At 47.6% G+C, this 13,644-nt stretch overlaps 1 protein-coding gene across 2 annotated transcripts in view; it reads right to left on the reverse strand.

Moving 5' to 3' along the window:
• Window positions 1-13,644, reverse strand: part of LOC122922105 (N-acetylated-alpha-linked acidic dipeptidase 2-like) — a 160,497-nt gene that overhangs the window by 66,883 nt on the left and 79,970 nt on the right. For both annotated transcript variants that reach the window (XM_044272577.1, XM_044272579.1), the window contains one exon: window positions 9,437-9,532. In XM_044272577.1, the coding sequence (XP_044128512.1) occupies window positions 9,437-9,532 (96 nt within the window). The remainder of the gene's footprint in view (window positions 1-9,436; window positions 9,533-13,644) is intronic.

A 13,644-nucleotide genomic window follows, 5' to 3' on the forward strand; every position in this document is an offset into this window, starting at 1 on the left:
TCACGTCAGCCACCAGTGCAACAGTCCATTGTCGGATATTTAGGCCCAGCACCCAGGCAGAGGAGAGAGGTCCCGTAACAGAGACTCTGGCTTCATGTCAGCAGAGAATCAGTCTGCATGTCATAGCAGAGAACGAGGCTTCACGTCAGCCACCACTGCAACAGTCCATTGGCATATATTTAGGCCCAGCACCCAGGCAGAGGAGAGAGGTCCCGTAACAGAGAATCTGTCTTCATGTCAGCAGAGAATCAGTCTGCATGTCATAGCAGAGAATCAGGCTTCACGTCAGCCACCACTGCAACAGTCCATTGTCATATATTTAGGCCCAGCACCCAGGCAGAGGAGAGAGGTCCCGTAACAGAGGATCTGGCTTCATGTCAGCAGAGAATCAGTCTGCATGTCATAGCAGAGAATCAGGCTTCACGTCAGCCACCACTGCAACAGTCCATTGTCATATATTTAGGCCCAGCACCCAGGCAGAGGAGAGAGGTCCCGTAACAGAGGATCTGGCTTCATGTCAGCAGAGAATCAGTCTGCATGTCATAGCAGAGAATCTGGCTTCACGTCAGCCACCAGTGCAACAGTCCATTGTCATATATTTAGGCCCAGCACCCAGGCAGAGGAGAGAGGTCCCGTAACAGAGGATCTGTCTTCATGTCAGCAGAGAATCAGTCTGCATGTCATAGCAGAGAATCAGGCTTCACGTCAGCCACCACTGCAACAGTCCATTGGCATATATTTAGGCCCAGCACCCAGGCAGAGGAGAGAGGTCCCGTAACAGACAATCTGGCTTCATGTCAGCAGAGAATCAGTCTGCATGTCATAGCAGAGAATCAGGCTTCACGTCAGCCACCACTGCAACAGTCCATTGTCAGATATTTAGGCCCAGCACCCAGGCAGAGGAGAGAGGTCCCATAACAGAGAATCTGTCTTCATGTCAGCAGAGAATCAGTCTGCATGTCATAGCAGAGAATCAGGCTTCACGTCACCCACCACTGCAACAGTCCATTGGCATATATTTAGGCCCCGGCACCCAGACAGAGGAGAGGTTCATTCAACTTTGGGTAGCCTCGCAATATAATGGTAAAATGAAAATAAAAATAGGATTGAATGAGGAAGTGCCCTGGAGTACAATAATATATGGTTAAGGGGAGGTAGTTAATGTCTAATCTGCACAAGGGATGGACAGGTCCTGTGGGATCCATGCCTGGTTCATTTTTACGAACGTCAGCTTGTCCACATAGGCTGTAGACAGGCGGCTGCGTTTGTCTGTAATGACGCCCCCTGCCTTGCTGAATACACGTTCAGACAAAACGCTGGCCACCGGGCAGGCCAGCACCTCCAAGGCATAAAAGGCTAGCTCTGGCCACGTGGACAATTTAGAGACCCAGAAGTTGAATGGGGCCGAACCATCAGTCAGTACGTGGAGGGGTGTGCACACGTACTGTTCCACCATGTTAGTGAAATGTTGCCTCCTGCTAACACGTTGCGTATCAGGTGGTGGTGCAGTTAGCTGTGGCGTGTTGACAAAACTTTTCCACATCACTGCCATGCTTACCCTGCCCTCAGAGGAGCTGGCCGTGACACAGCTGCCTTGGCGACCTCTTGCTCCTCCTCTGCCTTGGCCTTGGGCTTCCACTTGTTCCCCTGTGACATTTGGGAATGCTCTCAGTAGCGCGTCTACCAACGTGCGCTTGTACTCGCGCATCTTCCTATCACGCTCCAGTGCAGGAAGTAAGGTGGGCACATTGTCTTTGTAGCGTGGATCCAGCAGGGTGGCAACCCAGTAGTCCGCACACGTTAAAATGTGGGCAACTCTGCTGTCGTTGCGCAGGCACTGCAGCATGTAGTCGCTCATGTGTGCCAGGCTGCCCAGGGGTAAGGACAAGCTGTCCTCTGTGGGAGGCGTATCGTCATCGTCCTGCCTTTCCCCCCAGCCACGCACCAGTGATGGGCCCGAGCTGTGTTGGGTGCCACCCCGCTGTGACCATGCTTCATCCTCATCCTCCTCCACCTCCTCCTCATCCTCGTCCTCCTCGTCCTCCAGTAGTGGGCCCTGGCTGGCCACATTTGTACCTGGCCTCTGCTGTTGCAAAAAACCTCCCTCTGAGTCACTTCGAAGAGACTGGCCTGAAAGTGCTAAAAATGACCCCTCTTCCTCCTCCTCCTCCTCCTGGGCCACCTCCTCTTCCATCATCGCCCTAAGTGTTTTCTCAAGGAGACATAGAAGTGGTATTGTAACCCTGATAACGGCGTCATCGCCACTGGCCATGTTGGTGGAGTACTCGAAACAGCGCAACAGGGCACACAGGTCTCGCATGGAAGCCCAGTCATTGGTGGTGAAGTGGTGCTGTTCCACAGTGCGACTGACCCGTGTGTGCTGCAGCTGAAACTCCACTATGGCCTGCTGCTGCTCGCACAGTCTGTCCAGCATGTGCAAGGTGGAGTTCCACCTGGTGGGCACGTCGCATATGAGGCGGTGAGCGGGAAGGCTGAAGTTACGCTGTAGCGCAGACAGGCGAGCAGCGGCAGGATGTGAACGCCGGAAGCGCGAACAGACGGCCCGCACTTTATGCAGCAGCTCTGACATGTCGGGGTAGTTGTGAATGAACTTCTGCACCACCAAATTCAGCACATGCGCCAGGCAAGGGATGTGCGTCAAACCGGCTAGTCCCAGAGCTGCAACGAGATTTCGCCCATTATCGCACACCACCAGGCCTGGCTTGAGGCTCACCGGCAGCAACCACTCGTCGGTCTGTTGTTCTATACCACGCCACAACTCCTGTGCGGTGTGGGGCCTGTCCCCCAAACATATGAGTTTCAGAATGGCCTGCTGACGTTTACCCCGGGCTGTGCTGAAGTTGGTGGTGAAGGTGTGTGGCTGACTGGATGAGCAGGTGGAAGAAGAGGAGGAGGAAGCCGAGAAGGAAGAGGTGGCAACAGGAGGCAAAGAATGTTGCCCTGCGATCCTTGGCGGCGGAAGGACGTGCGCCAAACAGCTCTCCGCCTGGGGCCCAGCTGCCACTACATTTACCCAGTGTGCAGTTAGGGAGATATAGCGTCCCTGGCCGTGCTTACTGGTCCACGTATCTGTGGTTAGGTGGACCTTGCTACAGATGCTATCGGATACTTGGTTGTGCAGAGAAGGCACGGCTCTCTTGGAGAAGTAGTGGCGGCTGGGAACAACATACTGTGGGACAGCAAGCGACATGAGCTGTTTGAAGCTGTCTGTGTCCACCAGCCTAAATGACAGCATTTCATAGGCCAGTAGTTTAGAAATGCTGGCATTCAGGGCCAGGGATCGAGGGTGGCTAGGTGGGAATTTACGCTTTCTCTCAAATGTTTGTGAGATGGAGAGCTGAACGCTGCCGTGTGACATGGTTGAGATGCTTGGTGACGGAGGTGGTGGTGGTGTTGGTGGTACATCCCCTGTTTGCTGGGCGGCAGGTGCCAACGTTCCTCCAGAGGCGGAGGAAGAGGCCGAGGCGGCAGCAGCAGAAGAGGTAGCAGGGGGAGCCTGAGTGACTTCCTTGGTTTTAAGGTGTTTACTCCACTGCAGTTCATGCTTTGCATGCAGGTGCCTGGTCATGCAGGTTGTGCTAAAGTTCAGAATGTTAATGCCTCGCTTCAGGCTCTGATGGCACAGCGTGCAAACCACTCGGGTCTTGTCGTCAGCACATTGTTTGAAGAAGTGCCATGCCAGGGAACTCCTTGAAGCTGCCTTTGGGGGGCTTGGTCCCAGATGGCGGCGGTCAGTAGCAGGCGGAGTCTCTTGGCGGCGGGTGTTCTGCTTTTGCCCACTGCTCCCTCTTTTGCTACGCTGTTGGCTCGGTCTCACCACTGCCTCTTCCTCCGAACTGTGAAAGTCAGTGGCACGACCTTCATTCCATGTGGGGTCTAGGACCTCATCGTCCCCTGCATCGTCTTCCACCCAGTTTTGATCCCTGACCTCCTGTTCAGTCTGCACACTGCAGAAAGACGCAGCAGTTGGCACCTGTGTTTCGTCATCATCAGAGACATGCTGAGGTGGTATTCCCATGTCCTCATCATCAGGAAACATAAGTGGTTGTGCGTCAGTGCATTCTATGTCTTCCACCGCTGGGGAAGGGCTGGGTGGATGCCCTTGGGAAACCCTGCCAGCGGAGTCTTCAAACAGCATAAGAGACTGCTGCATAACTTGAGGCTCAGACAGTTTCCCTGGTATGCATGGGGGTGATGTGACAGACTGATGGGCTTGGTTTTCAGGCGCCATCTGTGCGCTTTCTGCAGAAGACTGAGTGGGAGATAATATGAACGTGCTGGATCCACTGTCGGCCACCCAATTGACTAATGCCTGTACCTGCTCAGGCCTTACCATCCTTAGAACGGCATTGGGCCCCACCAAATATCGCAGTAAATTATGGCGGCTACTGGGACCTGAGGTAGTTGGTACACTAGGACGTGTGGCTGTGGCAGAACGGCCACGTCCTCTCCCAGCACCAGAGGGTCCACTAACACCACCACGACCATGTCCGCGTCCTTTACTAGATGTTTTCCTCATTGTTATCGTTCACCACAACAACAAAAATATTATTTGGCCCAATGTATTGAATTCAAATTCAGGCCTTTTTTTACAGACACCTAACACTATCTGGCTATCTATTTAGGTACCGTATTACACTAATACAGGCACAGCAGTAACCACGTATTTAGCTGAATATAAATTTGAGGCCTAGTATTTAGACGCTGGGTGACAAGTATAGGTTTACTGACAGAATTAGACTTGGAAATGCACAGTAGCGTGTGTGTGAAGTTATTCAGAATGACCCTATGTGCACCTTGAATCTGATATACCCTTTTAGGGATGTATTTAAAGTAGGCCTGATACAGCAGAAACCACTAAATTAGGAAATTGCTAAATTGGGAATTGTATTTCAACCCAGGACAAAAAATGTGCTTTGACAAACACTAAATAACTTGCCCAGCCACAACAGTACAGCAGTAACGACAGATTTAGCTGGATATTAATTTGAGGCCTAGTATTTAGGCGCTGGGTGACAGGTATAGGTTTACTGACAGAATTAGACGTGGAAATGCACAGTAGCGTGTGTGTGAAGTTATTCAGAATGACCCTATGTGCACCTTGAATCTGATATACCCTTTTAGGGATGTATTTAAAGTAGGCCTGATACAGCAGAAACTACTAAATTAGGAAATTGCTAAATTGGGAATTGTATTTCAACCCAGAACAAAAACTGTGCTTTGACGGACACTAAATAACTTGACCAGCCACACCAGTAATGACAGATTTAGCTGGATATAAACTTGAGGCCTAGTATGTAGGCGCTGGGTGACAGGTATACGTTTACTTACAGAATTAGACTAGGATATGGCCAAAAAATAACCACACTATTGATGGTTAAACGCACTTGGTGTGACAGCTTGACCAACCACACTACTGAGGGTTAAATGCACTTGGTGACAGGCGCAGCTTGCCCCTGATGTAGTATATGGCCAAAATATAAACAGACTATTGCTGGTTAAATGCACTTGGTGTGACAGCTTGACCCTGATGTAGGCTTTAGCCAAAAAACAACCACACCATTGAGGGTTAAATGCACTTGGTGACAGGCGCAGCTTTCCCCTGATGTAGTATATGGCCAAAAAATAAACAGACTATTGCTGGTTAAATGCACTTGGTGTGACAGCTTGACCCTGATGTAGGCTTTAGCCAAAAAACAACCACACCATTGAGGGTTAAATGCACTTGGTGGCAGCTTGTGCTGGCGCAACACAAGACACAAAATGGCCGCCGATCACCCCAGAAAAAAAGTGACTGAAAAACGCTCTGGGCAGCCTAAAAACAGTGAGCAATTCAATAGCAGCAGTTCAATCATCCACAGCTGCAGATCGATCACTGGATGGAGTCTTTTGGAGGAGTTAATCAGCCTAATCTCGTCCTACTGTCGCAGCTGAAACCTCTCCCTACGCTAATCAGAGCAGAGTGACGGGCGGCGCTATGTGACTCCAGCTTAAATAGAGGCTGGGTCACATGGTGCTCTGGCCAATCACAGCCATGCCAATAGTAGGCATGGCTGTGACGGCCTCTTGGGGCAAGTAGTATGACGCTTGTTGATTGGCTGCTTTGCAGCCTTTCAAAAAGCGCCAAGAAAGCGACGAACACCGAACCCGGACTTTTACGAAAATGTCCGGGTTCGGGTCCGTGTCACGGACACCCCAAAATTCGGTACGAACCTGAACTATACAGTTCGGGTTCGCTCATCCCTAATTGTGATGTCTTGCTCCAACTTACAGTACTAATAAACAAAGGTAAAATGGAATTGATGAGCCCCAATCTGAAGATGGCTGCAGCAAAGAGGGAAATAGTTTACAAGTGAATCATCTGTAGAGTCTCCAATAAGGGACTGACAAATTACCGCAGCACACGGAAGAGAAATTGTACACGATTTCAGGTTAAATGAGGATTTCTGCTTCCTACTAAGTAAACCACTAATAGCCAGAGTCAGCTGCAGAATATATGAAAATAGGAGAACCCCTTGGATAATTGAGACATAGCTATAACATATAATCACTCAAGACATCCATGCGTCCACTGTGTCATTGACGGGTCTGCAGCTATGTAGCCTTTTCCAATTACTGGGCAGTGTTGAGCCCTTTGCTGTTTATACTTTCCAGCCCCTAGATCTAAAATCTATGGTGCTCTTTGTTTTTTTTAGGTATTTTTATGCCTAAACGATGCATTCCTTAATGTTTGGATCAGTATTGATGAATAGTGGTTCTTTTGGCATTTTTCAGCTCGTATAGAAGCCTATGGGAAATGGCAGGAAATAACGACATACCTAAAACATGATATCTTTAAAAAAAAATGGCAGAAAGGACCAAACACAATGTAAATAATGGATGGCATCCATGTGCTACTACTGTTTATCCCTTGAATGGGTGATTTTTGTCACAAAATCACGCCTGGAAATGTTGCATGATGGAATTTTCTCTGCACGTGCAGATGGTCCATGTGGAAAGTCGCAAATGTGAATTGGCCCATTGACTATAATGGGTCAGTGTTCAATGGGGGTGCTGTCCATTTTATGCTTGGACAGCACTCATATGTGAACGTTGATCATCTGAATGAGCCCTAAATGGCCATATAATTTATACACCAGTCTTGAAGAGAATTTGTAACTACATAGCTTCCAAGGTCCAGTTCATCATCCAAACGTCCCACAGCTTTGTTTAACAGTATGTAAGTTAAATGCCTCTCTGATGAGGTGATATCTACCTTGCTGCACAGGAAAATCCCTTCTAAAATTATGTTAGAACCTGGATAGCTTTTTTGTCCTAAGGAAATAAGTGGGATCCAGAAAAGCCTAGAGATCTGGGCCTCATATTAGTACAAGCAGGGTTCGACAAGGGCCTTAGAACATACTTAGAAAGTCCTGGTTGCGCCCCTTAGTGCTTTCATGGATCTAAGGCTTGCAGAAATGCCCTTTAGTTAGGAGGTTTATTAACAGGACAGACAGATTTCCTCCCACTCATTTTGTAAAATACCTCTGTGGGATCTAAATCTGGTTCTCTCTGTCCTAAGAAAGGCTCCCTTTGAACCACTAGAAGTGATACCCTTAAAATTGCCAACCTTAAAAACAATGTTTTTGTTAGCCAATACCATAGCCAGAGGAGTAAGGGATCCAGATTTTTTCATGCAAGTCTCTTACCTTACTGTCTTGAACGACAGAATTGTGTTAAAACATTCACCAGCCTTTCTACCTAAGGTTTTTCAAAACTTAATTGCCAAAAGGAAGTATCTCTCACCTCGTTCAGTGTATTTCCCACTACAGAGCTGGAATGAACATTCCATAATCTGAATGTATGAAGATGTCTCCTAACCTATTTGGATGCAACACAAGAATTCAGAATATCTGGCAGTTCAAGGGAAAAAAATAAAGGACTGGTAACTTCAAAAGCTTCCATAGCACGCTGGATAAAACTTACTTTTTTGTTCTCTTTTACCAGGAAAAGAATGTTCCCGCCCAGTAGGACTCAAAGCACATTCCACTAGAGCAATCTCCACTTCCTGGGCTGAAAATGTATTCGCCTCGGTAGATCAGATTTGTAAAGCTACAACTTGGTCAAACTTTATAAACCAGATTTGCTCGCAAATCAGAACTTTTGGGTGTAAGGTCCTTTCTGGATTGTTCACCTCCTTCCCCCCTAGGATTTTCGTACTCTTAATATCCTCCTGTCAGTGCCATTGGGAAGACATGAGGAAAAGATGGTAATTGGATTTCCCATAGCCCCAACAACAGCACTGGGGTATCCCTCCCCCACTTTTTGTTTTGTTTCTTTTTCATTATTGTCATGTGACTGATTTCTTTGCATGTTATTTTGTGATAATATAAATGTTTTGTGTGAAGCATATATCTGTCTTCTCTGTCATTAACTGAAGCAGGTAGGAGGAGTCCTTTTTATTTTGGGCTTCTATGTTTCCTGTCCTCGGGGGGCAGTGCTATGGGAAATCCAATGACCAGTAAGAGTAATTTCATTTTTCCCCACAATGGGGCCACTAATGGAAATAGGACCAACACTTTTAAAATGTATGGAGATGCGAGCATCTGGTATGTAAGATAGTTTCATAGCAAGCTATGTGGTGACACGTTCCCTTTTAAAACAATGTGAGTTGGCATAGATTTGCCACATCTTAGCTTATCCTCTGGATAGGTCATCAGTATCTGATCGGTGGGGGGTTCGAAACCGGTGACCCCCCGCGGATCAGCTGTTTAAGAAGGCATTCTTGCAGCTTTCCCTAGGCCAGTGATGTCATGTTCATCAGTCACATTGCATACGCGCAGCTCTGCCACATTTAAGTGGATGTGGCTGAGCTGCAATACCAAGCACAGCCGCTGTATGGCACTGTGCTTGGTAAACTGCGAGAAGGTCATGGTGCTCAAACAGCCGATCGAGTGTCGGACACCCACTGATCAGATATTGATTAGTTGAGAAGTCTTGGAATAGGATAAGGCCTACAATGGGTTCTGACCAATTTGACTCTCACTATCACTTCTACAAGCTTCTACAGCAACTGTGCATGCGCCACGAGCAGCACATGAATAGTCACTGCTCCACAAGAAGATTGGAAGCAGAGCCTCTGCACTTGCGCTGCTACTTTGAGCAGTGGCACAAGTGCAAGATTAGGCCCGTGCGAGATGCCTGGCACTGTCAATCAAGTGGCAGGGAGCAGCTTCTTCAGCAGAGAGGACAGCCCCTCACAGGTGAAGAACTCTTGTTAATACGAATCGATTCGCTCTTCTTTACATTCTAGCAATTAATGGCTCATCCTAGTTATACACCGGAGATATTTCTGCATAGACAACCCCTTTTTAAACAAAATAATATGATGTAAGCATAATTTTATCAAGATGGGCCTTGATGAAAAACTCCTCACCTCTTTTCATAAGGAGATGCAAACCCGGGTCCAACTCTGTACGTGATGTTCAGATTGCCTTTCCATTTAGTTGGCACCTCCATTCCAGACAACTTACTAGGAGATATAAGTACACACCAAGTGACTACAAGACATGCAGGTCATTATTCAGAAATGCTTTTCAGAAAAAGTTGCCCATACAAAAACAATGGTCTGTCCCCCCCCCCCTCCCAAAAAATAAATTTAAAAAAATTATTATATGTGGCGTTTTTCTGTGGAATTCACCCCCTCCACACAAATGGTGAAATCCTTGGCGGAGATCTGCAGTATAGATTGACATACTGCAGAATGAGTCCAGGGGTGCACTGCCAATGAGGCGAGGGGAGGCGATCGCCTCAGGGACCAGCAGGTTGGGGCAAGTGGGGGGCAGCAGAAGGGTTATGTACGCTTCCATTGTGTAAACACTCATCTCTGCATATTCAACTGCATCACTGTTGTCAGGCGATGTCTCCCTGCCCCTCCGTTTCCTCTAATAGGATTTATTCCTAGTTCATGTAGCCCGTGTCATCATCGCACTGCCTGAGCTGGGCTGCATATACAGTCAGGTCCATAAATATTTGGACATCGACACAATTCTAACATTGTTGGCTCTATACACCACCACAATGGATTTGAAATAAAACACACAAGATGTGCTTTACCTGCAGACTGTCAGCTTTAATTTTAGGGTATTTACATCCAAATCAGGTGAACGGTGTAGGAATTACAACAGTTTGCATATGTGCCTCCCAAAAGTAATGGGACAATCGGCTTCTCAGCTGTTCCATGGTCAGGTATGTGTTATTCCCTCATTATCCCAATTACAATGAGCAGATAAAAGGTCCAGAGTTCATTTCCAGTGTGCTATTTGCATTTGGAATCTGTTGCTGTCAACTCTCAAGATGAGATCCAAAGAGCTGTCGCTATCAGTGAAGCAAGCCATCATTAGGCTGAAAAAACAAACCCATCAGAGATATAGCAAAAACATTAGGCGTGGCCAAGACAACTGTTTGGAACATTCTTAAAAAGAAGGAACGCATCGGTGAGCTCAGCAACACCAAAAGACCCGGAAGACCACGGAAAATAACTGTGGTGGATGACCGAAGAATTATTTCCCGGGTGAAGAAAACACCCTTCACAACAGTTGGACAGATCAAGAACACTCTCCAGGAGGTAGGTGTATGTGTGTCAAAGTCAACAATCAAGAGAATACTTCACCAGAGTGAATTTCAGAGGGGTCACCACAAGATGTAAACCATTGGTGAGCTTCAAAAACAGGAAGGCCAGATTAGAGTTTGCCAAACGACATCTAAAAAAGCCTTAACAGTTCTGGAACAACATCCTATGGACAGATGAGACCAAGATCAATTTGTACCAAAATGATGGGAAGAGAAGGGTATGGAGAAGGAAAGGAACTGCTCATGATCCTAAGCATACCACCTCATCAGTGAAGCATGGTGGTGGTAGTGTCATGGCGTGGGCATGTATGGCTGCCAATGGAACTGGTTCTATAGTATTTATTGATGATGTGACTGCTGACAAAAGCAGCAGGATGAATTCTGAAGTGTTTTGGGCAATATTATCGGCTCATATTCAGCCAAATGCTTCAGAACTCATTTGGACGGCGCTTCACAGTGCAGATGGACAATTACCCAAAGCATACTGCAAAAGCAGTATAAGGGAAAGAAGTGGAATGTTATGCAGTGGCCAAGTCAATCACCAGACCTGAATCCGAATGAGCATGCATTTCACTTGCTGAAGACAAAACTAAAGGGAAAATGCCCCAAGAACAAGCAGGAACTGAAGACAGTTGCAGTAGAGGCCTGGCAGAGCATCACCAGGGATGAAACCCAGCGTCTGGTGATGTCTATGCGTTCCAGACTTCAGGCTGTAATTGACTGCAAAGGATTTGCAACAAAGTATTAAAAGGGAAAGTTTGATTTATGATTATTCTGTCCCATTACTTTTGGTTCCTTAACAAGTGGGAGGCACATATGCAAACTGTTGTAATTCCTACACCGTTCACCTGATTTGGATACAAATTAAAGCTGTCTGCAGTTAAATCACATCTTGTTTGTTTCATTTCAAATCCATTGTGGTGGTGTATTAAGCCAAAAAGGTTAGAATTGTGTCGATGTCCCAATATTTATGGACCTGACTGTAGCTCAGGGCACAGACCGGAAAAGGCTGACAGCGGAATGGAGGTAAGTGTTGGAGTCTAATATTTTTATTTGGCAGCATGCTGTTGAGCCACAATGCGGGATCACTATGGGGACATGGGGCTCTAAAAAGGAACATTTTTGTACTGGCAGTTGAGTCAGTATCATGCACACACTTCTATATAATCAAGTCACATTATTATCACCGCTTCCTACTTTTGATGTTGACAGTGTGTAGCTCATGAAGGAAGCCATATGTTGTTAGCTGGTGTGGTGGGTATATAAGGTGTGTGATAGACTCAACATATATCCCTTGTTGCTATCGTGGGTAAAAAAGGGATGATTATTGACTTTTGTGCCAAGGGTGGCAGTGTTTCTGAAAATACATTTTTTGTGAACTGTTCGCGTGCTGCTGTGGTGAAAGTATCATGGGAGGACAGATGGCATCATTGTGAATAAGCGACATGGAAAATGCAGAGCACCTAATGCCATTGATATGAGAAGTGAAAGTTGGGCATGAAGGGCATCGAGGGAGACAGATATGCTACAGTGGAGCAGCTCACCACCAAAATGAACCAGGAGGCCACCAGACATGTGTAACATAACAGTCCTGTGAACCCTACTGTGTATGAGGCTCCAAAGCAGAAAGATGGTCACTGCACCTCTGCTAACAAAGGTGTTTCAATTTTCGCTGAATTATCGGAATCGAATGAGTCATGTTTTTTGCTTCATTGAACAGATGGATGTTGGCAACTCAGAGAACAAATATCCTGCAACCATTGCTGGAAGAACACAAGCTGGTGGTGGCAGCGTTATGGTCTGGGGAATGTTTTTTTGTGGCATTCTCTGGGCCCACTCATCCATTTGGAAGGCACTATCAACCAATTTGGGTATGAATTCATCCTTGCAGATCACATACATGCTTATTGTCTTCCCTGAGTAGGATTGAATCTTCCAGCAAGACAATGTGATATGTCACAGAGCTACGGTACTAATGTCCATGATTGGAAGAGCATGACTAAGACTTCCAAATACTACCCTGGCCCCCAAATTCCCCAGACATGAACCCAGTTCAGTATCTGTGGGACCACCTCGATGGTCGTGTTTGCTCTATGGATCCTCCTCCACACTCCCTCCAGCAGCCTTGGGATGCACTGCAGTCAGCCTGGCTCCAGATACCTGTGACAACCTACCAGGACCTTACTGAGTCATTCCCAGCCCGTCTAGCTGCTGTCCGTGCTGGATAAGGTGGTTACTCAGGATATTGGCTGTGGTCATAATAATGTGACTAGATTGTCTATGTATGCATTAGGGCTGTATTCTCACATGCAGAATGGCATCAGTAAAATGTGAAGATGCCATTTTACTTCAAACTACTACTATTGTTCCATGCCTTGAAATATGGTTCTTGGTTGCACAGCTTTTGTAATTGAAACACAATGGTTACGTGGCACACAGGGCCGGACTGGCCATAGGGCAGACCGGGCATTTGCCCGGTGGGCCGGGCCGCCTCAGGGCTCAAGTGGGTGTGCCGAGTATGCCCTAATCACACTCCTGTGCTCCGCCTCCTGCCAGCCCCGGCCGCACAGCTTAATAATCATCATGACTGTCTGATCAGGGCCGGACTGGCCATAGGGCGGGTCGGGCCGCCTCAGGGCTCGAGTGGGTGTGCCGGTATGGCCTAATCACACCCCTCCCTGTGCTCCGCCTCCTGCCAGCCCCGGCCGCACAGCTTAATCATCACACAAAGACACAGACATAGATACTGACTGTGAGTCCACCCCCACTGCTCCGCCTCCTGTGCTCCGCCTTCGTGACTCCCTCTTCCGGCGGCCGGCAGCGTAACGTCGCTTACTCCGACGTCACGCGCCTGCTCGGCCTTCATTAATAAAGTGGGAGGAGCATGCGCGTGCGGCGTTACGTAGTGAGTGACGTCACGTCACGCTGCCGCCGGCCGCCTTTTTTGAATGTTGAAGAGCGGGACTGGAGCCACCAGCTTCTGCCTGCCCGCCCCAGTAGTGCCCAACTGGC

Source organism: Bufo gargarizans, chromosome 11 (genome assembly GCF_014858855.1).
Source record: "Bufo gargarizans isolate SCDJY-AF-19 chromosome 11, ASM1485885v1, whole genome shotgun sequence".
NCBI classification, from domain to species: domain Eukaryota; kingdom Metazoa; phylum Chordata; class Amphibia; order Anura; family Bufonidae; genus Bufo; species Bufo gargarizans.